At 42.1% G+C, this 27,777-nt stretch overlaps 2 protein-coding genes across 12 annotated transcripts in view; one reads left to right on the top strand and one right to left on the bottom strand.

Moving 5' to 3' along the window:
* Nucleotides 1-27,777, bottom strand: part of cdk2 (cyclin dependent kinase 2) — a 71,203-nt gene that overhangs the window by 36,809 nt on the left and 6,617 nt on the right. For 8 of the 9 annotated variants that reach the window (XM_067976569.1, XM_067976574.1, XM_067976571.1 and 5 more), the window contains one exon: nucleotides 6,278-6,499. The exons of the other annotated variant lie outside the window; for it this stretch is intronic. The gene's annotated coding sequence lies outside the window, so the exon portion shown is untranslated. The remainder of the gene's footprint in view (nucleotides 1-6,277; nucleotides 6,500-27,777) is intronic. 9 annotated transcript variants of the gene reach the window in all.
* On the top strand, nucleotides 229-27,310 carry pmela (premelanosome protein a). Of its 3 annotated transcripts, none has more exons than XM_067976558.1 (12): nucleotides 229-323; nucleotides 6,869-7,003; nucleotides 13,833-13,979; nucleotides 15,266-15,406; nucleotides 16,019-16,180; nucleotides 19,692-20,123; nucleotides 22,187-22,306; nucleotides 23,485-23,640; nucleotides 24,644-24,749; nucleotides 25,380-25,585; nucleotides 26,427-26,520; nucleotides 27,087-27,310. In XM_067976558.1, the coding sequence occupies exons 1-12, from the start codon at nucleotides 260-262 to the stop codon at nucleotides 27,247-27,249; spliced, it is 1,926 nt and encodes a 641-aa protein (XP_067832659.1). In that variant the 5' UTR covers nucleotides 229-259; the 3' UTR covers nucleotides 27,250-27,310. The 3 variants fall into 3 exon arrangements, with proteins under 3 accessions (XP_067832659.1, XP_067832658.1, XP_067832657.1); XM_067976557.1 differs by having other exon boundaries at nucleotides 22,187-23,095; nucleotides 26,433-26,520; XM_067976556.1 differs by having other exon boundaries at nucleotides 22,187-23,095.

Genomic DNA, 27,777 nt, shown 5'->3' with positions numbered 1-27,777 from the left:
CACATCACTTAAAGCCAAGCTCAAAATGTCCCCACTAACAGAAGTGAAAACAATGCCCGGAGACAAGTATTCAATGCCTATTCTATTTATCCAGCAGCTCTCAAAAGGTTAAATTTTTTGCAGTTTGCCTCACTGATGTCACAAGTAGGCTGGGTTTACATTAATTTGATGGTTCCGACTTATATAAAAGTGGCTTCTATATAAGATGCGGTCTCTTGGTCTCTGAATTTTGCGAAAGGAGAGAAGGAAGAAGAAAAAGATGTGGAGCGGTTCACAGTTGCTCTTGATTTTTATGATTTGTGCTGCTCCTGCAATTGCTAGCTGTAAGTTCAATGTGTTTTAAATAGAACGATCATTTTTAACATTTAAGAGTATTACATGTTATAGCTTCTGCAAGAAATTATTTTACTATTTGTACTGCTAATTGTCTGACATTGGGGAATTCTAAAACTCCTGCTTTCCTCTGGGGGAAGAGAACAGTTACAAATTAGTGGAATGAAAGCTGTTTTCAGGTTTAATCTCTAACTACAATGCAGGTTTTTCTTTCTAGGAATAGGGGGAAAAATGATTAAAACAAGAAGTACTACATGTATAAATACTGTTTTTCTAAAACCGGGATTGAAATATATATTTATTTTTATATATCCTCAGTGGTTTAAGGATGCTTTTAGGATTGAATGGATTGCTGACATTACTAAGAATGTTTTTTAGTTCAGGATATTCCTCCCTTGTATTATATAATCGTCATTAGACTTGCAAAATGTCTTGGCAGGTGTCAGGTGAGGGAGCATTTTTAACAGCTTTGAGGTGTTGGTACTGTACTGTATTTAAACTGTTGATTTCACAGCTCCAACTGCTGCAGTCAGTTGAATTGCTCCAGTGTAAATTAGCTGCAGATCAGATCACACTTACATTAACTTTAAGAGCTAAATATAGCTTTCTGGGAGTTTAGACTCGTGGTCTCAAGGTATAGAATTCATTAATTAAATCTCTTCCACAGCCATTAACTTAGAGTGACTTTCACCCTCCAAAGCTGAAGGCTCTGATACAAAATTCTGTTTACTGTCAGCCGTCACAATTTAGCAGAAATTTGTTTGCCAGTTGCATCCACATTCTGTACCTTTAATAAAGATCCAAAAATTCGATGGTATTTTTAACTCCCAAAGAATAAAACCAGCAGGGCAAAGAGAAAGCTAATTGTGTGCTTGTTCAAACCTGAAATATCAGCCTGTAGTAAAGAAAGACTTATATTTATATCGCACCCTTCATGGCCTCAGGACGTCCCAAAGCGCTTTACAGCCAAATAAGTACTTTTGAAGTGTAGTCACTGTTGTAATGTAGGAAATAGAGAAATCACAGTAAACTTAACCTTTTGAATGTTGGAAGTTTGTGCCTGTGCTCAGTTAAACTGTTGAAAGATTCTGACTTGCCTGTTCTCCAGGACAGATTGCTTTTTGGTAGTAGAAAGCATGGGCTATATTCTATTGGATGTAGTAAAATTGTTACTTTGTCAAAAAATACTAGCTTACTAATTTAGCCTGGACCGGAGGTGCAACCATCGAGGTGAAAAGATTTCTATGCAAGATGACGTTTATTAGAAATCACTCATAAAGCATCAAATGGATGAATTAGGTTAAAAAATTGCAAAAGCAAATGGAGCATTCACACTTGAGCAAAAAGCCTGATGTTAAAATATAACAGTTTGCTTTCTTGTGTCTAATCATAGGACTTCTCTATCTCTGAGATGCAGTTCTGTAGGGTAATATAGTATACTGCAACATCAATGCCATGCACCATGGGGAGGTAGGGTGCAGGTTTGTATTCTTGATTTGTAGGTAGAGTTAAGTCAAGGTCATCTACATGTCCACGGGGCGAAAGTCATTCTAAGTTCATTGAATGCAATTCCTAGCTGCCACGAACACAGCAACATTGATAAAGGCATCCCTGGTGTCTGCCTTTTTTGTGTGTCTCTCCCTCTCTTTTTCTCTCTCCCTCCGTCTTCCTTTCTTTTTTCTTCCTCCCTTCCCTCTTTTTTCCTTCCTTCCATCCTGCTCGCTCCCCCTTTATTCTTCCTTGCTCTCCCCCCTTTACTCTCTTCTTCCCCCTCCATCTCCCTCTCCCTCTTTTCTCCTTCCCTTGCTCTCCTCTTCTTCCCCTCTTACTCTTTTCTCTGTCCCTCTGTCTCTCCCCCTCCCTGGCTCTTTTTAATCTCTCACTTCCTGCTCTCCCTCTTTTTACTCCTTCCATCCCCCTCGCTTTCCCTTTTTTCTCCCTCTCTCCTGCTCTTTCTCTCTTCAAAGCCTCTGACGATTCATCTGTTTTTTCCCCAGACCCTTCCCAATTTTCTCCCCTCTCTTGAAGGTACCAGTCTCTTGCCGGGTTACAGTTCCAAAAGGCACTGGCAACCCTTTGCTACCCCACCCAAATGGCAATTGTTGCACGTGACAGTCTAGACGGTTGGCAAGTAATTTGACTGGGGGAGGCAGGGTGTGTGGAAGAGAAATCACAGTCAAGCCCAATCTGCCCTCTCCCAATGTCCATAATGTGGAGATGCTGGTGATGGACTGGGGTTGACAAATGTAAGGAATCTTACAACACCAGGTTATATTCCAACGGTTTTATTTGAAAATCACAAGCTTTCGGAGGCAAGGGTAGCTCAGCAGCCATCAGAAGCAGGAATCTCCTACCCCCCACCCCACCCCCAGAACCTCCCCAGCCCTGAAGCACTGAGTTTTATTGTAGTGTGCCTACAGCCACCCCAGCTGAGATCAGCTCACTCAGCACTGAACAGGGATCAAACCTGGGACCTCACTATGATTCTCAGTACCTCACTGAGCTGTGCATCTACTCACTAATCCATTGGGGGAGCCACTTTTGTTCCAGAAATGTCGACCATTTTGCAGCTGACCATCAAAATTAAAGAGCCACAAGTCTGGACTTTATAAGTTCACTGTATGAATTATCTTGTAAGTTTGGAATGTTACTGTAGTCTTTAAGAGTTAAAAAATGGGAATTCATTGCCTATGAACAGCCGAAGTGATAACTGGATGCAGTGTCAGAAACTACCATTAGCACATCAATAAGGTGTGTACAGAATCAAGCTACCATCAGCGCATATTAATATGGTGCAGAAAGTCTTCAGAACTTTCTCGAAGAGTATAGTGAGAAAAAAAACTCCATATTTAGTAAATTGACTGTAATCTCCCTTCCCTTGGAGACACTTCAAAACCTGCATTTAATGAGACGTAAACCAATATCAAATTTACATTTAGCTGGTGTGTAACGAGTTGAACCCCAACATCTTCCTCTTTCCTTCCCAAAATAGTCCCATTGCTATTGGTATGAATGTCAATTTTAAAGCTTCATGAGTTCAAAATTTTACACATAGGTGACCGGTATCTCTCAAACTGTATTATCAACAGACTGATCTATGTTACTAATGCAGATTTTGAGACTTACAGGGTAAATACTTTAAGCCTACCGGACTGTGAAAATGGCTCAGAGACCTAAAGCTATAATTAAAAATTAAATCAATTTTAGGAGCAGCAACATATCTAACGCAATGTCCTGGCCAAAATTTATCCCTCAATCAACACCTCTAAAAACAAATTATCTGGTCATTTATCTCATTGCTGTTTGTGGGAACTTGCTGTGTGCAAATTGTCTGCAGTCTTTCCCTGCATTACAACAGTGACTGCACTTCAACACCATTACCTTGGCTGTAAAGCACTTTGGGACATCCTGAGGTCATGAAAGGCGCTATATAAATGCTCTTTCTTTTTATTTCTTTTGTCCTCTTGGCTATCAGTAAAGATAAACAAGATATCATAGAGTGGTTTTTGGACAAGAAGGAGGAAAATAGTTGAATCCCTATAGTACTTTCTCTCTCCTTCCCCCGCTCCTCAGCCAGCCATCTTGTATCTGTTCTCACATCTTGACCTGACTGGTGTCCAGCTCATTCTCTGTCTGTCAAGTACCTATTTTGAACATCAGCTGTAGTAGGGATTCACATCTGGGTCTCCCAGTCTGGTAATGATAGGGATGAAATTCCTTTTTCTTGAAAATGTGAAGTGCCTACATTCAAAAAAAATATTTTCTGTACCTCAAGTATCCATTCTTTATGAGTAAGCCTGGATAGTGTTTCTGCACAGCATTGTCCTCCTTGTCTTCCCTGGCTTGCCTCCCTCCTTATTCAAGTACATGGTGAGCCATGGCAATATTGCGCAGCATGTATTTTGCCAACCTTCTCTCCCTTTCCCCCTTCCCCTTATTGGTTCAAGCATCTGTACTGTCACTTTAGCACCCCAAATGTCTGTTTACTAGGGGCATCAGTTTGCACATGTACTTCATTGTATCTATTCTCTGTTGGGGTATGGGAGAATGTGCAATGGTGTCATCAGTCATAGTTGCCTATATTTCCACGCAGCCAGCTATACCTTCCTTTCTCCTGCTTCAGAGCTGTGGCATGTTTGATTGCCTCAAAACGAAAGCATCATGCACGCCGCCAGGGCCGCATGTATTGATGTGTATTATTTTCCAGCATTGGTTGCATGCTGTTTACACTTTGCTGGAATAATAAAAGATCTTGCATTTATATAGCCCCTTTCACATCCTCAGGATGTCCCAAAGTGCTTCACAGCCAATGAATCATGTTTGAAGTGTTGTTATGGAGGAAAATGCAGCAATTTTTACACAGCAATACCCTCCAAAAGTCAAATGAGATGAATGAGTTTTTTTGTGTGTGCGATGCTTGAGGAAAGAAAAGAGGCTAGGACACCAGGAGATTGCCGTACCTTTCTTCAAATAGTGCATAAAATCTTTTACAGGCAGATGGGACCTCAGTTTAATATGTTATCTGAAAGACACCATCTCCAAAAATGTAGCACTCCCTCAGCACTGCACTCAAATGTCAGCCTAGATTAAAGCTGGAGTGGGGCTTGAACCCACAACCTTCTAACTCAGAAGGGACAGTATTACCAGCTGAGCTGAGCTGACACAAGCAGTAGTCCTGCTGCCAGGGGTAGGTCCGAGTGCAAATCATATATTTTGTGTACCTCCTCTCCATCTACCATCACCACAAAAAACCTGGCATAAGCCAATGTCCCTATGGAATGGGAAAGAAAACTTTACGATACACTTATGTAAAAATCTTCATCTTTATTAAACTGATTAGCACTCGGTGTTCCCTGCTGTGAAGTACTTTTTGAGAGCCCAATAGTGCAGAATTGTGCATGAATTCTCCTTGATTGGCCGTGAACAAGGCTTTAACAAGTGTAAAATGCTTTTCACTAAGCTGTGCTAATGTGGCGGCTGGTGATTTTTTTGGCAGATGAGGCACACACTATTTCTGCCCAACTAAGCAAGCTTGTCACCGTGGTAACGGGCCTTTTGAGTACATGCAATGTCTTAAACACACGCACTGCAAAGCAGAAAGAGAGCTCTAGTCACCCTGAGGAGAAGCTTAAAAGGGCAAAAAGAAAATCTGAAAAGCAGGCCGTTTTGCAAATGGTCTTCCGGCTGCAAATTGCAGTTTTGCGCATGGAGTATTCAAAAACAGAAATTGTTTATTCAAGTGTGTGTCATTCTGCAGCGATCGCAAGTCTGACAATTCTTGGTGAGGCAGTGCCTCACTTGCTTCACCTGATGAGCCGCCTCTGGTGCTAATCTAGTGACAGGAATCATCAGACTTGTGTTAAACAGACACATAAGGGGTGAACTTCCGCAATGTTCTCCCACTTAATGGTGTTTACACTGTTTTTCTGGGGTTTCTGCCGTTCTTCTGCCTTAATTACAGCGGACGAACGGGAGAATCCTCACAGAAGTTCACCGCCATAGTCTGTTGGTGTTTTCTGCCCAGATTCCCTCCACATGGCAACTTCTAATTGTTCAATATATTATTGAACAATTAGAAGTTGCCATGTGGAGGGAATCTGGGCACTTTCTGTTCAATAAAGTATATTTATTGAACAGAAAGTTCGGCTCCATGGTGTCACTGGAACATCCTCAGTTTGGAGTGGTTTTGGTGACATTTAATTTTGTAGTTGTTCAAAACAAGCTGTTTCAGGAGACCTGGAGAATACAATTGTCAAATGGTAAGTAGGCTCTATTCTATGTATTCAGCCCCAGTATGGAAAACAACGCTGCAGGGTAAGGAAATTTGCAGCTTTTGTGGACGATAATCGAATGGTTTTTCTAGAAATCTGTGTCCTGGAACTATGGAGAACGGCTAAGTGTGAATTATAATTGCATAAATGTCTAAAGAAAGGTACAAACTCACTTGGTATTTGGTCTGATGCCCTCATTAACCCCTCTTTCACTGGCTGGGATTAAGTTCCTCAGCTGACCGTCACATGAAAGAGATCAGTTGAAGATTTTGGAAGGCATGTGATGTGGATGTTCTCAGCAGGGATCTCACTGCATCACAATGTGTGGAGATGGAATCCATCACATGCCTCAAACAGCTTGATGCTCCTTCAGGCAAAAAACCTAGATACATAAACTGTGGGAACAAAAGTTTTTAGAGCAGATAAATAATAAAAATTCCTTTGCTATTGCAGAACAATTTCAATTTAAAATTAACCGTGGGTCAATTAATCAAAAAAAAGTATCAGTTGGATTGTGTGTATAATGGGTTTGGGGTGAATTTCAAAAACAAACTCAGAACAATGTATTTCACGCATAGAAGGTCCAATTTTCATTGGTGCTTGCCAAAGTGCTTTTTTAAATTACAGTTTTATTAATTTGCTACATATTAGGAATAATGAATTTCGTCTAGCAATTCCTATGTTCCTCCCAGGTTAAGTTGTTAAAGTAGAGCAGTATTCAATACTGTAGCTTTAATGTCTTTTGTGGTTTGGCATTTTGACAGGGTCACCGAATAATGGACGCAGAATGAACAAAAAGAATTCGTCTCCTAGACGTTTCCCTGGCTACGAGTCCTGGAATTCAGAACTTTATCCCATTTGGAAGGCTGGGGACTCCAGGTGGCATGATTGTTGGAAAGGTGAGAATGTGAGCTTGGAATATGTTACATGTTCTGATTCTCTCAGAATTATACTGATTCATGAAAATTAGTAGACATTACGATACTCAGTGAAGCTGGCCTGAACCCATCAGTATTTAATGAATCATTCCCTCCTTACAGGACTACAGGTACATAGTGTAATTCCCTGCACATTAGAGTTCCTTTAATCCTAAATCAAACCAAGACTTATCAGTATGGTAGGAAATCCATTATCTAAAGCAGTTTACCCCTATTCAGCTTCATTTCCCATTTTACACTCCCGATTGCATTTCCCACCCACAGCACCCCACCTCACTGACTGTATTTCTCCTGCCCCAATGGCTGCCTGTCCTATGCCTCAATTCATCCACCCTTGATAATCTGAATTACCTTTCTTCTGTACTCCCTTCTCTCTCCCTTTCCCTCTCTTTTCCCTCCCCATTCACTGTCGCCCCTCTCTATTAGTGTAACCTCCTCCAGTCCCACAATCCTCTGAGAACTCTGCGTTCCTCCAATGCAGACCTCTTGTGCATCCCCCACTTCCTTCGCACCACCATGCCTTCAGCTGGCTAGGTCCTCACCTCTGTAATTCGCTCCCTAAACTCAGTTGGATTGGAAGGTAGTAAATGTTACCCCGCTATTCAAGATGGGAGGGAGAGAGAAAACAGGGAACTACAGGCCAGTTAGCCTGACATCAGTCGTCAGGAAAATGTTGGAGTCCATTATTAAGGAATTGGTAACGGGGCACTTAGAAAATCATAATATGATTAGGCAGAGTCATCACGGTTTTATAAAAGGGAAATCGTGTTTTTTGAGGATGTAACTAGCAGGGTAGATAAAGGAGAACCAGTGGATGTAGTATATTTGGATTTTCAAAAGGCATTCGATAAGGTGCCACATAAAAGGTTGTTACACAAGGTAAGGGCTCATGGGGTTGGGGGTAATATATTAGCATGGATAGAGGATTGGTTAAAGGACAGAAAACAGAGAGTAGGGATAAACGGGTCATTTTCAGGTTGGCAGGCTGTAACTAGTGGGGTGCCGCAAGGATCGGTGCTTGGGCCTCAGCTATTTACAATCTATATTAATGACTTGGATGAAGGGACCGAGTGTAATGTATCCAAAGCTAGGTGGGAAAGTAAGCTGTGAGGAGGAAACAAAGAGTCTGCAAAGGGATATAGACAGGTTAAGTGAGTGGGCAAGAAGGTGGCAGATGGAGTATAACGTGGGGAAATATGAGGTTATTCACTTTGGTAGGAAGAATTGAAAAACAGAATATTTTTTAAATGGTGAGAATCTATGAAATGTTGGTGTCCAGAGAGACTTGGGTGTCCTCGTATAAGAAACACAAAAAGTTAGTATGCAGGTACAGCAAGCAATTTGGAAGGCAAATGGCATGTTGGCCTTTATTGCAAGGGGGTTGGAGTACAAGAGTAAGGAAGCCTTACTACAGTTGTAGAGGGCATTGGTGAGACCTCACCTGGAGTACTGCGTGCAGTTTTGGTCTCCTTATCTAAGGAAGGATATACTTGCCTTACAGGCGGTGCAACGAAGGTTCACTGGATTAATTCCTGGGATGAGAGGGTTGTCCTATGAGGAAAGGTTGAGTAGAATGGGCTTTTACTCTCTGGAGTTTAGAAGAATGAGAGGGGATCTCATTCAAACATATAAGATTATGAGGGGGCTTGACAGGGTAGATGCTGAGAGATTGTTTCCCCTGGCTGGAGAGTCTAGAAATGGAGGGCATTGTCGCAGGATAAGGGGCCGACCATTCAAGACTGAGATGAGGAGGAATTTCTTCATGCGGAGAGTTGTGAATGTTTGGAATTCTCTACCCTAGAGGGCAGTGGATGCTGAGTCATTGAATATATTCAAGGCTGAGATAGATTGATTTTTGGACTCTAGGAGAATCAAAGGATATGGAAATCGGGCGGGAAAGTGGAGTTGAGGTAGAAGATCAGCCATGATCTGATTGAATGGCGGAGCAGGCTCGAGGAGCTGTGTGGCCTACTCCTGCTCCTATTTCTTATGTTCTTATGTTAAACTTCTCTACCTCTCTGTCCCCCTTTAAGACACTCCTTAAAACCTACCTCTTTGACCAAGCTATTGGTCAACTGTCCTAATGTCGCCTTCTTTAGCTCGGCATCAATTTTTGTTTGATTACGCTCCTATGAAGCATCTTGGGATGTTTTACTACGTTAAAGGTGCTATATAAATGCAAGTTGTTGTTGTCTTCTCCCATCATGCTCCCCCCTCTCTATCCTCCTCTTCTCTCCCGCCTTCCCTCCTTTCCCCCTCCCAATTCCCTTCCCTGACTCCCTCATTTTCCCTCACCCTCCAACCCTGCCTGACCTGAAAAATCCAAAGTGGTCTTGATTATCCGTGTGCAATACCATGACAGATTGACTAAGATTGAATACATCACCTAAAACATTCCAAGCAATGCCTGTGACATACAGCTCCCTTCCATGAATTAATTGGTAAAGATACTGACTGGTGTTAGAATGGACACTCGGGGTACTGCAGGGCTGCGACTGCCTGTGGAACTATATGTATCCAAGCAAGAGTGATGTCCTTAGAAGGAGAGAAAATTGGGTGGGACGGAGGGAGCCTAATCCAATCGTATTCCGATACATTCATGTCGTATGTAGAATGGGATCTTATATGATTTGTTGAGCAAATTCTAAACTGAAGCAAGAAGGGGAAGGAGTAGAAGACTTCATGGACAGGGGTGTCTAAGCTTTTGTCCTTCTGGGCTGTATCAGTCCATACTATGGAGCCTCAGAGGCCATATATAAAGTTCACATTAATTTGTAGATATCTCTGGCTGCTGACACTAACAGATCTTGGTGTTCTGATTTAGAATTTAAACACCAACGAGGTACTAGCACTACAAACAGGCCCTTTCCAAACCTCCAGGTGTACAAAATTCAAACAGGACAAACCAGTAAATAAGAAACACAAGCACAAATAAGAATTAGGTGCCTGGGTTGCCAGGGTTTAGGAATTTGCATGTGGTGCACAGGCCACAGTCAGTGCCCCATGTTCTCAATTTATCACGTAACGTTACATGGACAGTACCACCTACTGGTGCAGTAGCTTTGGAATCCTGAAACCACTCACCATTTTCAATATATAATAGTTTCCTAGAAGACTTATACAATTTTAATACTACTGTCGAGTTTCTATTTTGGTGTAGGCATTCCAAAACTTCATCTTGGAGCTGGAATGTCTTCCCTCATCTGAGTTCTTGTACATCAGAGGAATGGATTCAGGCATCTGTGCAAAAGCGGGTCTATTGTTGCTTTTAATAAAGAACTGATGGGGAATTAAGTTAAATTGTAAGTTTGCAAACAATTCCAAGTTCAGTTTGAAGTGTTCTAACAACTGAATGTTGAACTTAGCTCAAGCACAATCCCTAATATTAGTTCTGATGCAAAAAAAATGGACACTGATATTTTGTTCATTTCTTGAGCACTTGCTGAAACTGCCCTAAACTCATGGGTTAACAGTACCATGAAGATTTAAAAAAAAATTTTATTCGTTCACGGGATGTGGGCGTCGCTGGCAAGGCCGGCATTTATTGCCCATCCCTAGTTGCCCTCGAGAAGGTGGTGGTGAGCCGCCTTCTTGAACCGCTGCAGTCCGTGTGGTGACGGTTCTCCCACAGTGCTGTTAGGAAGGGAGTTCCAGGATTTTGACCCAGCGACAATGAAGGAACGGCGATATATTTCCAAGTCGGGATGGTGTGTGACTTGGAGGGGAACGTGCAGGTGGTGTTGTTCCCATGCGCCTGCTGCCCTTGTCCTTCTAGGTGGTAGAGGTCGCGGGTTTGGGAGGTGCTGTCGAAGAAGCCTTGGCAAGTTGCTGCAGTGCATCCTGTGGATGGTACACACTGCAGCCACAGTGCGCCGGTGGTGAAGGGAGTGAATGTTTAGGGTGGTGGATGGGGTGCCAATCAAGCGGGCTGCTTTATCTTGGATGGTGTCGAGCTTCTTGAGTGTTGTTGGAGCTGCACTCATCCAGGCAAGTGGAGAGTATTCCATCACACTCCTGACTTGTGCCTTGTAGATGGTGGAAAGGCTTTGGGGAGTCAGGAGGTGAGTCACTCGCCGCAGAATACCCAGCCTCTGACCTGCTCTCGTAGCCACAGTATTTATATGGCTGGTCCAGTTAAGTTTCTGGTCAATGGTGACCCCCAGGATGTTGATGGTGGGGGATTCGGCGATGGTAATGCTGTTGAATGTCAAGGGGAGGTGGTTAGACTCTCTCTTGTTGGAGATGGTCATTGCCTGGCACTTATCTGGCGCGAATGTTACTTGCCACTTATCAGCCCAAGCCTGGATGTTGTCCAGGTCTTGCTGCATGCAGGCTCGGACTGCTTCATTATCTGAGGGGTTGCGAATGGAACTGAACACTGTGCAGTCATCAGCGAACATCCCCATTTCTGACCTTATGATGGAGGGAAGGTCATTGATGAAGCAGCTGAAGATGGTTGGGCATAGGACACTGCCCTGAGGAACTCCTGCAGCAATGCCCTGGGGCTGAGATGATTGGCCTCCAACAACCACTACCATCTTCCTTTGTGCTAGGTATGACTCCAGCCACTGGAGAGTTTTCCCCCTGATTCCCATTGACTTCAATTTTACTAGGGCTCCTTGGTGCCACACTCGGTCAAATGCTGCCTTGATGTCAAGGGCAGTCACTCTCACCTCACCTGTGGAATTCAGCTCTTTTGTCCATGTTTGGACCAAGGCTGTAATGAGGTCTGGAGCCAAGTGGTCCTGGCGGAACCCAAACTGAGCATCGGTGAGCAGGTTATTGGTGAGTAAGTGCCGCTTGATAGCACTGTCGACGACACCTTCCATCACTTTGCTGATGATTGAGAGTAGACTGATGGGGCGGTAATTGGCCGGATTGGATTTGTCCTGCTTTTTGTGGACAGGACATACCTGGGCAATTTTCCACATTGTCGGGTGGATGCCAGTGTTGTAGCTGTACTGGAACAGCTTGGCTAGAGGCGCAGCTAGTTCTGGAGCACAAGTCTTCAGCACTACAGCTGGGATGTTGTCAGGGCCCATAGCCTTTGCTGTATCCAGTGCACTCAGCCGTTTCTTGATATCACGTGCAGTGAATCGAATTGGCCGAAGACTGGCTTCCGTGATGGTGGGGATATCGGGAGGAGGCTGAGATGGATTATCCACTCGGCACTTCTGGCTGAAGATGGTTGCAAACGCTTCAGCCTTGTCTTTTGCACTCATGTGCTGGACTCCGCCATCATTGAGAATGGGGATGTTTGCAGAGCCTCCTCCTCCCGTTAGTTGTTTAATTGTCCATCACCATTCACGACTGGATGTGGCAGGACTGCAGAGCTTTGATCTGATCCGTTGGTTGTGGAATTGCTTAGCTCTGTCCATAGCATGATGCTTCCGCTGTTTAGCATGCATGTAGTCCTGAGTTGTAGCTTCACCAGGTTGGCACCTCATTTTTAGGTATGCCTGGTGCTGCTCCTGGCATGCTCTTCTACACTCCTCATTGAACCAGGGTTGATCCCCTGGCTTGTTGGTAATGGTAGAGTGAGGAATATGCCGGGCCATGAGGTTACAGATTGTGCTGGAATACAATTCTGCTGCTGCTGATGGCCCACAGCGCCTCATGGATGCCCAGTTTTGAGCTGCTAGATCTGTTCTGAATCTATCCCATTTAGCACGGTGGTAGTGCCACACAACACGTTGGATGGTGTCCTCAGTGTGAAGACGGGATTTCATCTCCACGAGGACTGTGCGGTGGTCACTCCTACCAATACTGTCATGGACAGATGCATTTGCGACAGGTAGATTGGTGAGGACGAGGTCAAGTAAGTTTTTCCCTCGTGTTGGTTCGCTCACCACCTGCCGCAGGCCCAATCTAGCAGCTATGTCCTTCAGGACTCGGCCAGCTCGGTCAGTAGTGGTGCTACCGAGCCACTCTTGGTGATGGACATTGAAGTCCCCCACCCAGAGTACATTTTGTGCCCTTGCTACCCTCAGTGCTTCCTCCAAGTGGTGTTCAACATGGAGGAGGACTGATTCATCAGCTGAGGGAGGACGGTAGGTGGTAATCAGCAGGAGGTTTCCTTGCCCATGTTTGACCTGATGCCATGAGATTTCATGGGGTCCAGAGTCAATGTTGAGGACTCCCAGGGCCACTCCCTCCTGACTGTATATCACTGTACCGCCACCTCTGGTGGGTCTGTCCTGCCGGTGGGACAGGACATACCCAGGGATGGTGATGGAAGAGTCTGGGACGTTGGCTGAAAGATATGATTCTGTGAGTATGGCTATGTCAGGCTGTTGCTTGACTAGTCTGTGGGACAGCTCTCCCAATCTTGGCACAAGTCCCCAGATGTTAGTAAGGAGGACCTTGCAGGGTCGACTGGGCTTGGTGTTTTGCCGTTGTTGTGTCCGGTGCCTAGTGGTCCGATGCCGGGTGGTCCGTCCGGTTTTATTCTTATTATGACTTTTCGTAGCGAGATTTTACAACTGAGTGGCTTGCTAGGCCATTTCAGAGGGCAATTAAGAATCAACCACATTGCTGTGGGTCTGGAGTCACATATAGGCCAGACCGGGTAAGGGCGGCAGGCTTCCTTCCCTAAAGGACATTAGTGAACCAGATCCTAATAGGGTAATATTCATTCTGTTTACAAATAAGTGTTCCGTCAGTAACTTATACAACAGCTACTTCTTGGTTTAGGGATAAGTAGCCAAGGCCTGTGGACAACTTATTGGTTTGCCTATAAATAACCTACATGTTTAAGTGCTCCGCACTCAGATTTTTTTCTCATTCACAGGAGGACAAATTTCACTTGAAGTTAACAACGATGCCCCAACCTTAACTGGTGCTAAATCCACCTTCTACATTAACTTGAAATTCCCTAGGAATCAGACCATCCAGTCTGATGGAAAGATTGTTTGGGCTGAAAACTGTACTCTGAATGGTAAGGCCGAAAAGGGTAGTGATTGTTTGCCTCATAAAGAGCTGAGGATGACCAGCAGCATTTCTAACATTTACAGGATTTGGAATGATTTGGCTATTCAGAATGCCATGGCTTAAAGGGTTAAATTATAAGGACGGGTTGCATAGACTAGGCTTGTATTCCCTTGACTACAGAAGATTAAGGGACGATCTAATTGTCTTTAAGATGATTAAAGGATTTGATAGGGTAGATACAGAGAAACAATATCATCTGGTGGGGGGAGTCCAGAACAAGGAGGCATAACCTTAAAATTAGAGCTCGGCTGTTCAGGGATGATATCAGAAAGTACTTCTTCACACAAAGGGTGGTGGAAATCTGGAAACACTCTCCCCCAAAAAGCTGTTGAGACTGGGGGGTCAATTGAAAATGTCAAAACTGAGATTGATAGATTTTTGTTGGGCAAGGGTATTAAGGGTTACGGAACCAAGATGGGTAGATGGAGTTCAGATACAGATCAGCCATGATCTAATTGAATGGCAGAACAGGCTCGACGGGTTGAATGGCCTCCTCCTGTTCCTATTTGCTTGAACTTTTCTAGCTCTGAGTTTCAAGTTTAGATACTTCAGAACATTCCAGGTGTCTCCAGGAATAGGAACACATGATTCAGCTGTAAAACTGCCCCATTGAGAGTGCTAAGTCTATCTTTTAAATTGGAGCTATCTAAAGCTCATAATTAAAAGTTCAGATTGCCTTTCCTGTGTGCTAATGTTTTATTTTAGATTTTACTCACCAATTAAATGGGAAATGAATCACTCGCAGAAGAGTTACGTGGATAGTCATAACATTTAGCTCCCACTGTATTCAAATTTGTGGTCCAGCTGCTGACCACTTAAAGGTTAAGTATTTCATTTCTATGCAAGAAAGCTATTTTTTAAATAAATATATCAAAAAATATCTTGATAAGAGGCTGAGGACTAAGTTCCTAATTTCAAGGTGATCACGCCACTTATAGTGTGGATACAATTCTTATCAAATGAGCTCAAGCGGCTGGGATTTTCCGCTTCAGTGTTCCTGCCGCACATGGGGATCGCGTATCAGGAAACTCCATCCCCCTTCCAGCTTGTGATTTTCTGGCTATTAAAATGAATGCTTGGAAAAATATGGGCTGAAGGTGTAAAATTTTCTGATATGTTCCTTGTGTGCGCCAGGAGCGCTGAAGTGGAAAATCCCACTCATTGTATGAACATATCATATTTGGTGTTAACTGGTGTGTGAGGCAAATGAATTTGCCTGTTTGTATCCTACAGGTACATATGTAACTGCTGGAGAGTCAGTGTATCCCAATGATACATTGCAGAATGCTGATGAGGTGTTTCCAGATGGAAAACCCTTTCCAAGGATCTCTAAGAAGAAAGAATCCAAATTTATCTTTGTATGGCAAACACTGGGTATGAATAATTTAACTTACTTGGCTTTTTAAGAAGGAATTAGCTCAGGTCTCCATTTCTGTAATATAACAGGACAGCAAGGATTGTGCATTTGAGATGAACTCGTGTCCCTATTGTAGTGCAGTGAGGCTGAGGGTAGATTATTAATTACAGGATTTGTAATTAATCACTAGGCTGATCACTGGCTACATAAATGCTATTTGATAAGGGAAACATAAAGTAATGCATGTTAGACAAAAATGGATTTTATTGAAGGAATGAGTTGGGTATGATTAACAATCATTCATTGAGAGCAGGAAACACAAGGCTTTTAAAGTGAATTAGGTACTTAGATACATGTACAGATCTACAATGGATACAATCACATGTGAAATGTTATGTGCAATTCTGGGCACAATGGTTTGTAAAGGAGATGTTCAGCTTTAGAGAACAAAGACTCCAGGACTCTCAATAATTTGAGAACAGACTGCCTAGGCTTGCTCTTATTGGAACTTTTTTTGGTGAGATGGGAAGAACAAACTGCTCAAGATCTTTGAGATTGATGGCTGGGAAAATTATGTAAGGCCTATCATAAGGAATTGATATACTAGCTTGTTTTGATTTATCTTCCAGGGAAGTACTGGCAGATAGTGGATGGTCCCTCTTCTCTGGTGGTTGTTGACACAGCAGATATCCCATTAGGTTCCTATACCATGGAGGTAGCTGTGTATCATTACCGTGGACCAAAGAAATTCATTCCGATTGGAAAAGCTACATCACAGTTTGCAATCACGGGTAAGAGGCTGGATTGGATGGTGAAGCTATTTGACAAAGTGGGTGGTTTATAGATTGATACTGCTTGAAAGTTAGCTGTTGGAAGTTCAATAAACACACATCCATCTTCAGCCATGTTGGCCATAGAAGCCTCTGGAAGCCTATACAGACAAATAGTGGGAAGTATTCAAAGGAGTATTTGGTACGATACAAAACCAGTACATACCCCTAACAGGCAAAGGCTCTACTTGTGTAGTTAAGCAGCCATGGTCAACAAATGAGTTAGGAGACAGTATCAAGCTAAAAGAAAAGGCTTACTCAATTGCAAGGAAAAGTGGAAATCCAGCAGACCCAAACCTGCGACCTCTACCACCTAGAAGGACAAGGGCAACAGGCACATGGAAACACCACCACCTCCAGGTTCCCCTGCAAGTCACACACCACCCTGACTTGGACATATATCGGCCGTTCCTTCATTGTTGCTGGGTCAAATTTCCTGGAACTCCCTATCTAACAGCATTATCAGGAGTGTCTTCACCACATGGACTGCAGCGGTTCAAGAAGGCGGCCCACCACCACCTTCTCACAGGCAACTAGAGATAGGTAATAAATATTGGCCTCGCCAGCAACGCCCAAATCACGAGAATGAATTAAAAAAAAGACTGGGAGAGCCATACAAAGCAACAAAGGGATACAAAGAAAGTAATGAGAGGCAAAAAGAGAATATGAAAAAAAACTTGCAAGGGATATCAAAGCGAACAGAAAAAGTTTTTAGAAATATATTAAGAGAAAGAGAACAGTAAAGGGGAATGTGGGCCTATTAAAGACAGATGCAGGCGAGACTATAATAGACAATAAAGAAATGGCAGACTCGTTAAATGAGTACTTCATATCCGTTTTCACAGTAGAGGAAGAGGACAAAATACCAGCAGTACAAGAGAACCTAAAAATAAGTCAAGGGAAGGAACTTAGTGGATTTAATATAAGTTTAAAAATGGGAATGGAGAAAATAATGGGATTTAAGATAGATAAATCTCCAAGCCCTGATGGTTTCCACTCAAGAGTATTGAAAGGAATAGGTGAGAAAATTGCAGGTGCATTAGTCATAATTTTCCAAAGTGCTCTAGATTCAGAAATTGTGCCTTTGGATTGGAAAATTGCAAATGTCACTCCATTACTTAAGAAGGGAGGGAGGGAGAAACCAGGTAACAGCAGGTCATGTCTGATTAATCTAGTTGAACTTTTAGAGGAGGTCACTAGCATGGTGGATAGGGCAGTGTTTATGGATTTTGTCCATATAGACTTCCAGAAGGCATTTTATAAGGTTCCATGCAAGAGATTATTAGCAAAAATGAAAGCACATGGAATTGTTGGTAACCTTGTGAAATGGTTGAGAGGTAGGAGACAGAGTAGAGATAAAGGCAATTAGTGGGATGTGACAAGTTGTGTTCCCCAGGGATTTGTACTGGGGCCTCATCTTTTCACCATATATATTAATGACTTGGATGAAGGAAATAGAGAGTTGTATATTCAAGCTTGCAGATGACACCAACTTCGGAGGCATAGTAAGTTGTGTAGATGGGAGCAGGAAGTTACAAAGGGACATGGACAGACTAAGTGAGTGGGCAAAACAATATGGGGAAGTATGGGGTCATCCAGTTTGGATCCGAGAAAGACAAAAAATATTGACACTGAATCTCAAGGAAGATATATTGACCTTGGAGGGGGATACAGCGCAGATTCATCAGAATGATACCAGGGCTTAACAGGTTTGTATTTCCTTGAGTTTAGAAGGTTTAGGGGTAATCTAATCAAGATCTTTAAAATGATAAAAAGATTCGATAGGGTAGATACTGAGAAACTATTTCCGCTGGGTGAAGGAATCCAGAACAAGGGGGCATAATCTTAAAATTAGAGCCAGGCCATTCAGGAGTGAAATCAGGAAGCACTTTTTCAGACAAAGGGTATAAACTGAAGCATGACCTTGTGTCCAAGGTTTTGGATAGTGTGTGCTCAGAATGAACAAAAGATCTCTTATATTTCTGATAAGCTCACTGGAAATAGTATGAGATGCTTCCTATTCTGCTGCCATCTGGCTGACAAATAATATACTGGTTAGCTCATGCTACAAACTAGGAATTGGGTTAGAAAATAAAATTGGAAGCAAGAGCAAACACAGCATTAGATTACAAAAAAAAATACTTAAACTTAGAGTCCTTGTTTCAGAATAAAAACATCTCCATTCTGGTTCATATATTATCTGTGATGTTATACTTGTAAATTGGACCAGTGTCTGTGACACAAGGTAGTTTATACATGAACTTGGCTATTCAAGGAGTCTTTTACTCTGCCCCATGGCCTGACAAGAACTGAACTGCATTAAGAGTGGGCAGTTCTGAAACATATATGCCCAAAATCCTACTTTGATCTAAAAGCTGTTTCCTATAGGGAATGCTCAGCAGACACTCCTAGCAGATTTACAAGTTGAATACACTTGCAAACCAGACATACAAGATGACAAGTTGGCAGCCTGCAGGATTCTGCTTCCTTTCATTTCATTTATGCCTGCCACTTTACTTTCTCCCCCTCCCCACATCCAACTTTGGACAAGGCAAACCAATATCTAAAATTCACTCTGAGGCTGAAACTAATATTTGTCCTCATATGCAGCCACTTACCTTTAAATGTGCACATCCTTTTAATTTGTACCTGCTGGCCAGATTTTCTGCTTCTCGAATTAGGCTTGCTCCTTGCACAAGGCTAAAGCTACATTGTCAGCTATGAATAATTATTCAAATGAGCTGAGGTGGAAAAGTGGAAAGTTCACTGCCCTGCTGGTTAACTTTGCTCCAGCAATGCTGCACAAAAGCCTCAATTGTGCTGGTAGTGGAAAATCATCCCTTAAGTTTCCATCAGGAATGACCAAATCTAATTCCTAATCATACACTGGTACCATAGTGAAGCATCATCAATGCCAAGGGAGATTATACCCAAGAATCTCCTTTCTTTTGGATCTCTGATTCGGTGTCAATATTTTTTGTCTTTCTCAGATCCAAAATGGATGACCCCATACTTCCCCATATTGTTTTGCCCACTCACTATGTGACTTTCTATCCTTCACTCAGGGTAGGGGGAATCATGAAATATGATCCCCTCTTCCTTCCCCCCTTATATTATCCAGGAGGTGAGGGAGTGAAATTATTATAAGATGTTACTATGACAATAATTGTCCTTAGTGTCCAACTTTGTGATCAGTAAAGTCAGAGTCAATGTGGCTTGTTTTAAAAGTGTGGTCTTCACGTAAAAACTTTTAATGAAGTTTGCAAAGTTGTTCTTATTATAGTAAGTTGATCCTTTTCTAAAACTTCTGACAGAATGGTTTCTATCAATGTGATAAGTTATTGCATCTGAGTTTTTCTGGATTGCAAACTAGAAATTTTTGTGCCTTTTAATAACCTGGTCGCTTGATATTCAATTTTTTTAAACTTCCTAGTTGAATTCTGCACTAATTTAATTTTATTTCTCCATGCAGATCAGATTCCATTCTCTGTTGCGATTTCCCAGATTACCGATCTCAATGATGCAGACAACAGCTTCATACAGAACCGGGCTATTCTATTTGGAATTAAACTCCACGACCCTAGCCTATATTTAAAAGGTGCTGACGTCAGCTTCTCCTGGGACTTTGGAGATGAAAGTGGTACTCTAATCTCCCGTGTCCACACAGTGACACACACCTACCTCTCAACAGGAGCGTTCAAACCACAAGTAGTTGTACAGACTGCCATCCCAACATCCGTGTGCAGCACAGCCAATCCAATGACTGAGAATTCAAATCCAACGATCTCAGCTATAACCTCTGACCCTACAGCACCTCCACCTATCACAGGATCCTCTGTTGTGACTCCTGGTCTGATTGTATCCCCAGTAACTAGCCAGCCTACTGCAGGGGAGGTTACTACAGGTAGGAGCAATCCAGGATAATAAACAGTGGAATAGAAGCTGAAATTGTTCATCGTTCACTTTTAGTTTTCATGTTTACATGTTGCAGCTGAGTAATGCAACAGTAATCTGGATCACTATTATGTTCGCTCTAAAAGATGCAGATTCAAATTCCTTCAAGGGAAAACTATGAACAACAACTTGCATTTATATAGTGCCCTTAACATAGTAAAACATCCAAAGGCGCTTCACAGGAGCGATTATCAAACAAAATTTGACACCGAGTCATGTAAGGAGATATTAGGACAGGTGACCAAAAGCTGGGTCAAAGAGGTAGGTTTTAAGGAGAAGAGAGGTTTAGGGAGTGAATTCCAGAGCTTAGGACCTAGGCAGCTGAAGGCACGTCTGTCAATGGTGGAGCGATTGAAAATCGGGGATGCGCAAGAGGTCAGAATTGGAGGAGTGCAGCGATCTTGGAGGGTTGTAGGGCTGGAGGAGGTTACAGAGATAGGGAGGGGCAAGGCCATGGAGGGATTTGAAAACAAGGATGAGAATTTGAAAGTTGAGGCGTTGCCGGACCGGGAGTCAATGTAGGTCAGCGGGCACAGGATGATGGGTGAATGGGACTTGGTGCGAGTTAGGATATGGAGAGTTTTGGATGAGCTCAGGTTTACGGAGAGTGCAAGGTGGGAGGCCGGCCTGGAGAGCATTGGAATAGTCAAGTCCAGAGGCAACAAAGGCATGGATGAAGGTTTCAGCAGCAAATGGGCTGAGGCAGGGGTGGAGATGGGGGATGTTACAGAGGTGGAAGTGTTGGTGATGGAGAGGATATGGGGAATTTAACTGTTGGAATTTTTGAAGCATTATCTTAATTTATCTCCAAAACTAGCAATGTATGTCCGTTCTGCCTACAAATGATAAGGTCAAACTATTGTGCAACATGCTTGCTTGAGGGAGTAGATTAGTATACCTGCAGTGGGTTTTAAGGGTTTTCTGGGTTTTAAGTCCATCTAGCCATCTTTTTTGGCTGGCTAAAGATTGTAATGTGATGTAGCCAAACTGGATACTGTTCCAATCAAGCTGTTTTTGTTGAATTTCCCCCGTCACTAATACTCAGCTTTTTTGACGGCGAGGAAAGCATTCTAATAAATGACTTCTCAATAATTGCAAATAAAGTCTTTGGACAATGGGAAGCAGAATTTGAATGTGGTTTGTCAAAATTTGTGTGGTTGTCTTTGTTTTCTTCTTCTTCTGCCCCAAGTAAATGGATGACTTTAGCTCAGTGTTCATGTGGTAGCTTGGTTAGGGAATGAGCTTGCCCAGCTGCGGTAAGAACTTTTGAGTGACTGGTAACCTTATGATTATTCAACATCTGAGGTACTCATAAGCCATCTTTTCTTGTACTACAACAATTCTCTTCCTTCGCTTTTCTGCTGCACCGCCAAAATTGTTATAACTTCCAAACTCCAGGGTATTGGTTTATTGACAATGCCAAACATTGCCAATATTGGATGTACTGACACCAGAATGATTGGTTTCAATTACAGTCCTCTATAAAGCCACTAAAATCTTATCTACAGATTCTAACTTAAAATTATCATTTTCCAGTTTTGCAACAGATTTGACAACTAATATCGGTAGGCATGATTAAAATGTGTACTGTAGCATATTGGAGCAGTGATTTAGGGATCTTACTTTATAAATAGCTTATTCACATGTTTAAAATATCACTAAAATTGTACCAGATGTAGTTCAAAACTGGGTAATCATTGCCCAACAATAGCTATAAGATATTAAACTAAGCAAGATATTATCTTACATATGCAAAACTCTGCTCCACACTCAATATGGGCAGGAACAGCTCAATTTATTCAATCTCTTGCTCTCAATATCTCAATACTAATTAATGACAACCTAGACTTTTTTTAAAGGGACTGGATACATAATATTAGCATGTTAAGGTACATTTGTTGAATACTCAAGTAAAAATACACTGTATTGCATTTCAAATTAACTTGGTTTATGTCTAGTACATCTGACAAAGAATATCGACTTCAGAGCTGCATTTTCATTTTTTTTCCATAGGAGATACAGCTCCTTCTCAGCTACCACCAGTTGAACCTATTGCTGTATCTACTCCAGTGTCTGATTCCCCGGTACCACCTTCTGAGCAGCAGCCAATGGTAATTCCCACTTCCACAGGAGGTACTATTCCAGTTCCTTCTTCCACCATCAATCCTGTAACCCCTGCCTCTGATGAAGCAATAAATGCGCCAATCCCTGTGCCAGAACAAGCTATAAATGCAGCAACTCCTGCCTCTGATGAAGCTATAAATGCAGCAACCCCTGCCTCTGATGAAACTATAAATGCAGCAATCCCTGTGTCAGAACAAGCTATAAATGCAGCAACCCCCACCTCTGATGAAGCTATAAATGCAGCAACCCCCGCCTCTGATGAAGCTATAAATGCAGCAACCCCTGCCTCTGATGAAACTATAAATGCAGCAATCCCTGTGTCAGAACAAGCTATAAATGCAGCAACCCCTGCCTCTGATGACACGATAAATGCAGCAACCCCTGCCTCTGATGACATGATAAATACAGCAACCCCTGCCTCTGATGACACGATAAATGCAGCAACCCCTGCCTCTGATGACACGATAAATGCAGCAACCCCTGCCTCTGATGAAGCTATAAATGCAGCAACCCCTGCCTCTGATGACACGATAAATGCAGCAACCCCTGCCTCTGATGACACGATAAATGCAGCAACCCCTGCCTCTGATGACACGATAAATGCAGCAACCCCTGCCTCTGATGAAGCTATAAATGCAGCAACCCCTGCCTCTGATGACACGATAAATGCAGCAACCCCTGCCTCTGATGAAGCTATAAATGCAGCAACCCCTGCCTCTGATGACACGATAAATGCAGCAACCCCAGCCTCTGATGAAACGATAAATGTAGCTACTCCTGCTTCTGAACAATCAACAGGTAAGTCTTCCATTTGCTATTTTTTTTTTGGAAACTTTATTTAAATGCTTGGAAAAACTGCAATGCTGTTTTGTGTAAATCTGCATCTAGTGCTGCATTGGCCTAAACCAGTGCAACAAAGTTAGTGAAATGATGTTTGCTTTTGTGATCTCTGTGCCAAGAGTAGTCTATTTGAGTGGTTTGGTACAACTGGAAACCAGAAATTTGGAGATCTGAAATTATTGGAACAATGGGTTGCTTTCCTAAAATACATTGAAAATACTTGCAGTGTTGTTTTGTGCTCTTGAAATTCTCTGGAAACCTTCAGCAACAAGAACACAACATGTAATATGTATGAATGTAATAGCCATGTCATTGGTTTACCAGGTGCTCTTTTTCTGAATCTACAGCTATATCTGTTACAATGCTGATTCCAGAGAGTGAGACAACTGCTATGAACACAAATGAGGGACTGATGCTGGTGAAACGACAGGCTCTTGAAGATCCAGCAGATAATTGCCTTATTTACCGCTATGGCACTTTCTCTACCACCATCAATATTGTCCGTGAGTAAGGTCTTCAAATAGGTACCTCCACAACAAGTAGACATTGTGTTGACCAAAACTAACAGCTAAGCAGCCCTGGCTTCCAAGGCTGTCGAGCTGTTCAATTCTAAAGTGCTCTATTACTTTGAGCGGTACACAAACTGCTCAGGGAGGCTCTCTCGTTCACACTTCTTATGGGACAGCACCTAGCATCTGTTTATCTCCTAACAAACTGGCTAAAATTGGGAATGTCCCATGTGGGAGTTACAGGTGCATACCCTTGTCTGGTAGTGTTCTGGTATATCACTGCACTGCGCCACTGGACTACCTATGGTTACCTGGCTTTTATTTGTAGAACTTTTTGAAGTGATGACTAGTAATGACCATTGTCCATCTAATTTCCACATAGTAGCAAAAGATGCAGAAATGCATCTTCCATGTAGATTCGTCCAGCTTTGACAGTTTTTAGAGCAATAAAACTCTGAACCCTATGTAGTAACAAGCAGCAATTTCACTTCATTTTTTTTTTTAAACTGGCACAAGTATGGTTACAAAGCTTTTGTATTAAAGTAAGCAGTGCAATACGTTGTCAATAAACCAAACACTAATAAGTCAATAGTGTTTGTGCCCTCTTACAACTTACAATTTCACAGAAGGGTCAAACTACAGATCAGCCCAAATGGCTGCAACAATAATACAGTTTTAAATGGGTAAAGCCAATAAGGGATTGGCACCAATGTCATGATCATACAAGCACTCTGGCACTTACATTACATCTGTATACTAGATTTGTTCACAGAACAGGTTTCCCAAACCTAGGTTTGTGCCATTTCCCTAGTGCCTACTGGTGATTTTGTGGGGCAGCACTTGTACTCAAACCTATCATTGTAACTAAGATTAATTGGATTCTTTACCTCTCTGCTGCCAGGCAAATCAAACAGAGTTGTATTCGAGGGATCTTGTTGGAAAGGATGCTGAAGTAGGCTGTTATTGGCTTAATGGTTGGTCTTGCTTTTTTTTTCAGAGGGTATTGAAAGTGTGGAAATTGTGCAAATATCAAATGTGGTGCCAGGTTCTATGGCAGAGATGCAGCAAAATGCTGTGGATTTCACGGTGACCTGTCAGGGAAGGTATGGTGTATAAGAGTTTTGATTACGTTTCTCATTTAATGTAAACTAATGGCTTTGAGATGTAGCTCTACTTGTAAGATCAGTGTAAACAATTACAGGAAAAGGAGGTGCCAAATGAAGAGTTTAAGGCCAGCCTAGTAACTGGCTGGGGACAGTAAAGTGGGGGAGTAAAGTGTGCTATATATTACAGGTGTGTATTTGTTGAATTAAAATATTTAAATAGCACAGTTGGCAAGAAAATTGGTATTAACAGTAATTCTACCACCAACAATCTGTCCAATTTGAAATGCCAGTAGCACTGTTTCTGTTATATTAGCAGCATTTCCATTTTTGCATTTGAGCATATTGATGGAACTACAGCTGTATTCCTTCTACACCCGCAGTCTGACCAAGGACGTGTGTGGCTTTGATGGAGAAAACTTATCTTCTCAAACTCAAACTTTTTATACCTCTTTCATGCAGAGAAGGCTGGACCTTCTCAATCCAACTCTCAGCAGAACACTTGAGGTATTACCGACGGCTGCCTTTAAAATCTGTTCTCAGCTGCAACAGTCGTTGTATTACAATGACAGAACAGGTGCACTATGAGAAGGTACATTTTTAAGTACTGTACTGTAATTTGTTTTCTAGCTTCCCAAGTGAGATTTGCACTGTTGTTTTGGACGCAGACTGCATAAATCCTCAGCAAACTGACTGTAGTGAAGTGCTCCCTGCTGATGAATGTCAGCTTATCCTTCGTCAATTCTTCAACTCCTCTGGAACTTACTGCGTAAATGTCTCTATGACAAATGCAGTCAGCTTGGCTGTTGCCAGTGCCCGTGTTAATGTGAATCCAAGTAAGTCTGTCCAAGCTATACAACAAAATTAGTGAATGTAATACAATCCCTAGGCATGTTAATAGATGGGCAGTCTACCGTGAACGTGACTAATAGAGTCGGGAATGTATCGTTATTTGCTTCAGTGCATGGATGGTCAAAATATCTAGATGAGAAGTTATTGGGTTTGTACTATTAATATCCTTAATATCATTACTAGTCGATCTCTTGTGGCGTTGCACACACAGAGTCAAGACCAAGTTTAGTTATCAGGTGAAGTGGGGTTAGAGACTGGGGCAATAATTAGACCAGGGTGCACAGATGTAATTCAGTCCCTGGTTTAAAGTAATACCATCTGTCTTTCCTTTTATATCTCCATTATAAACTCCTATATCCACAATTATGATGGAAACTGCCTATGTAAACTTGTCATGCTGTAATTACACCCATATTTTTTTAATATATTATTATAGATATTTGCTTACCTACTACACACTGTCCTGCTTCCCAGTTTTGCCCTTATTGCATCAAAGCACAGGTTTTATTTCTGTGTAGCTTTTAGTTTTGACTGAATGACTGACTTAATTTGATTTTAATAGACAAGCAGAGTAGCTTTTAAAAGCAGAGCAGCTCATTTTAAATTGATTAGTAATGGCAGGGTCAAAACTAGAACAAAGCAAGTTGCTGTGTTGAACATGCTTGAACTAACTGTAACCAAGTGTATCATATTGTTGGTTTATTTCCCCACACTGATTATCGTTCCAACCCTCTCATTTTTGCTTAAAGATTGTCTTCAATTTTCTGTGCATTAATGAACTGTAATTGCTGTAATTTTGAGCGATTAATGAGACTTTTCTCTCAGCTGCAGGTGGGACACCTAATACTACTGAAGCATTGGTACTTGTTGGGATGTTGCTCATTGCTGGTATCATTGGAGTTGTAGCCATTACCTACAGGTTAGTGTGTGCAACTGTCACAATAAAAGAGAGGAACCAATTCAGAGATGACTTGCTCTTTGGAAGGTATTTGGCTTTTCCAATTGATTTCTGAACCCAGAAGCAGTGCTACTTAAAAGATCTTTATATGTAGCTTACAGATGAGGGAACAAAAGATCGTCCAGAATTTAAACCAACTGAACCTAGGGTCAAGAGCAGCAATATGAGTTTCCAAAACTTAGATCATGAGAACCAAATGAAATGTAAAAATTCAAGGTGGTCCTAATTCAGCAACTTATAGCTTTTTTTTAATGAATAGTGAAATATGGCCTAATTCTAACTACTTCATATCAGGTGTCTTCAAAAAGGAAGCATGATTATGCAGCTTAATGGCCAAGATTTTGTTGTGGAGGTTCATTGAGCATGAACATGTGGTGTTTGCTCGAATCCCTTCGCGACTGGTGGGCATCGCAAGGAATTCACAGCATCATAAATCCTTCCTGCAGAATACAAGTGTATTTCAGGAGATTAGGGGGAAGATGCTTTCTCTTTAAAACCACTTACCTGAATTGTCCCTTATTCAACAGGAAGTACAAGGAATATGTCCCGCTGCAGCAGGACCCCTCAAGGATTCATTCCGAGTGGATCCCAGACAGAGCTGCTGTGAACATTTTCCTGCGAAATATGTTCAGCCGTCAACGGAGTAGAGTCAATGAGAGCAGGCCTCTGCTGCATGGGTGTGTCATCTGAGACACTTCACATGGATCATGAAAGTGGATTCATGTAACTAATAAAGTATAACCAACCCTAATTGCATGTGTGGGCTTTTTTTTTAAATGGAGGAGGGAAAGGGAGGGAGAAGGAAGATGAAGTTTGTTGAATCCTAACACTGCAAGAACAATCAAATAACTATGACTTTAAGCTACAAGGCTGCCTGTCACCTTGACCTTGCCTGCCATTGCTTGAATCTTGCTAGTGTCAGGTAACTATATAATCTTCCCATCCAGATGAAAAGGGGATAGAGAAAGAAACTGGAAGTTACATCAGGCAAACTGACTGTATTATGTAATTCTAGTCAGCTGCCATTGCAGTAATTGGCCTCCTGTGCCTCATCTGCTAACCTGACTGTTTCACTACTATATTGTACATCACTAGTCATTTCACTTCTCGTACTCTGATCATTTACAATCTAAGAAGCCATTATACAATTGGTCCAACTTGACCGATAAAAAACACTGATTACCTGGCTGTAATTCAAGAGAAACTCTTTTCCTGCCT

The sequence above is a fragment of the Heptranchias perlo genome, chromosome X (genome assembly GCF_035084215.1).
Source record: "Heptranchias perlo isolate sHepPer1 chromosome X, sHepPer1.hap1, whole genome shotgun sequence".
NCBI lineage: Eukaryota > Metazoa > Chordata > Chondrichthyes > Hexanchiformes > Hexanchidae > Heptranchias > Heptranchias perlo.
The sequence above is the reverse complement of the archived record's forward strand: the minus strand, read 5'-3'. Positions and strand labels throughout refer to the sequence as shown.

What these genes read in the sequence shown, in the direction of transcription:
- pmela (XM_067976556.1), top strand. Translation starts at nt 260, where the DNA reads ATGTGGAGCGGTTCACAGTTGCTCTTGATTTTTATGATTTGTGCTGCT. An exon ending in TGCAGGGGAGGTTACTACAG is followed by an intron (nt 20,124 to 22,186) that starts GTAGGAGCAATC and finishes TTTTTTCCATAG; the next exon opens with GAGATACAGCTCCTTCTCAG. An exon ending in TGCTTCTGAACAATCAACAG is followed by an intron (nt 23,096 to 23,484) that starts GTAAGTCTTCCA and finishes CTGAATCTACAG; the next exon opens with CTATATCTGTTACAATGCTG.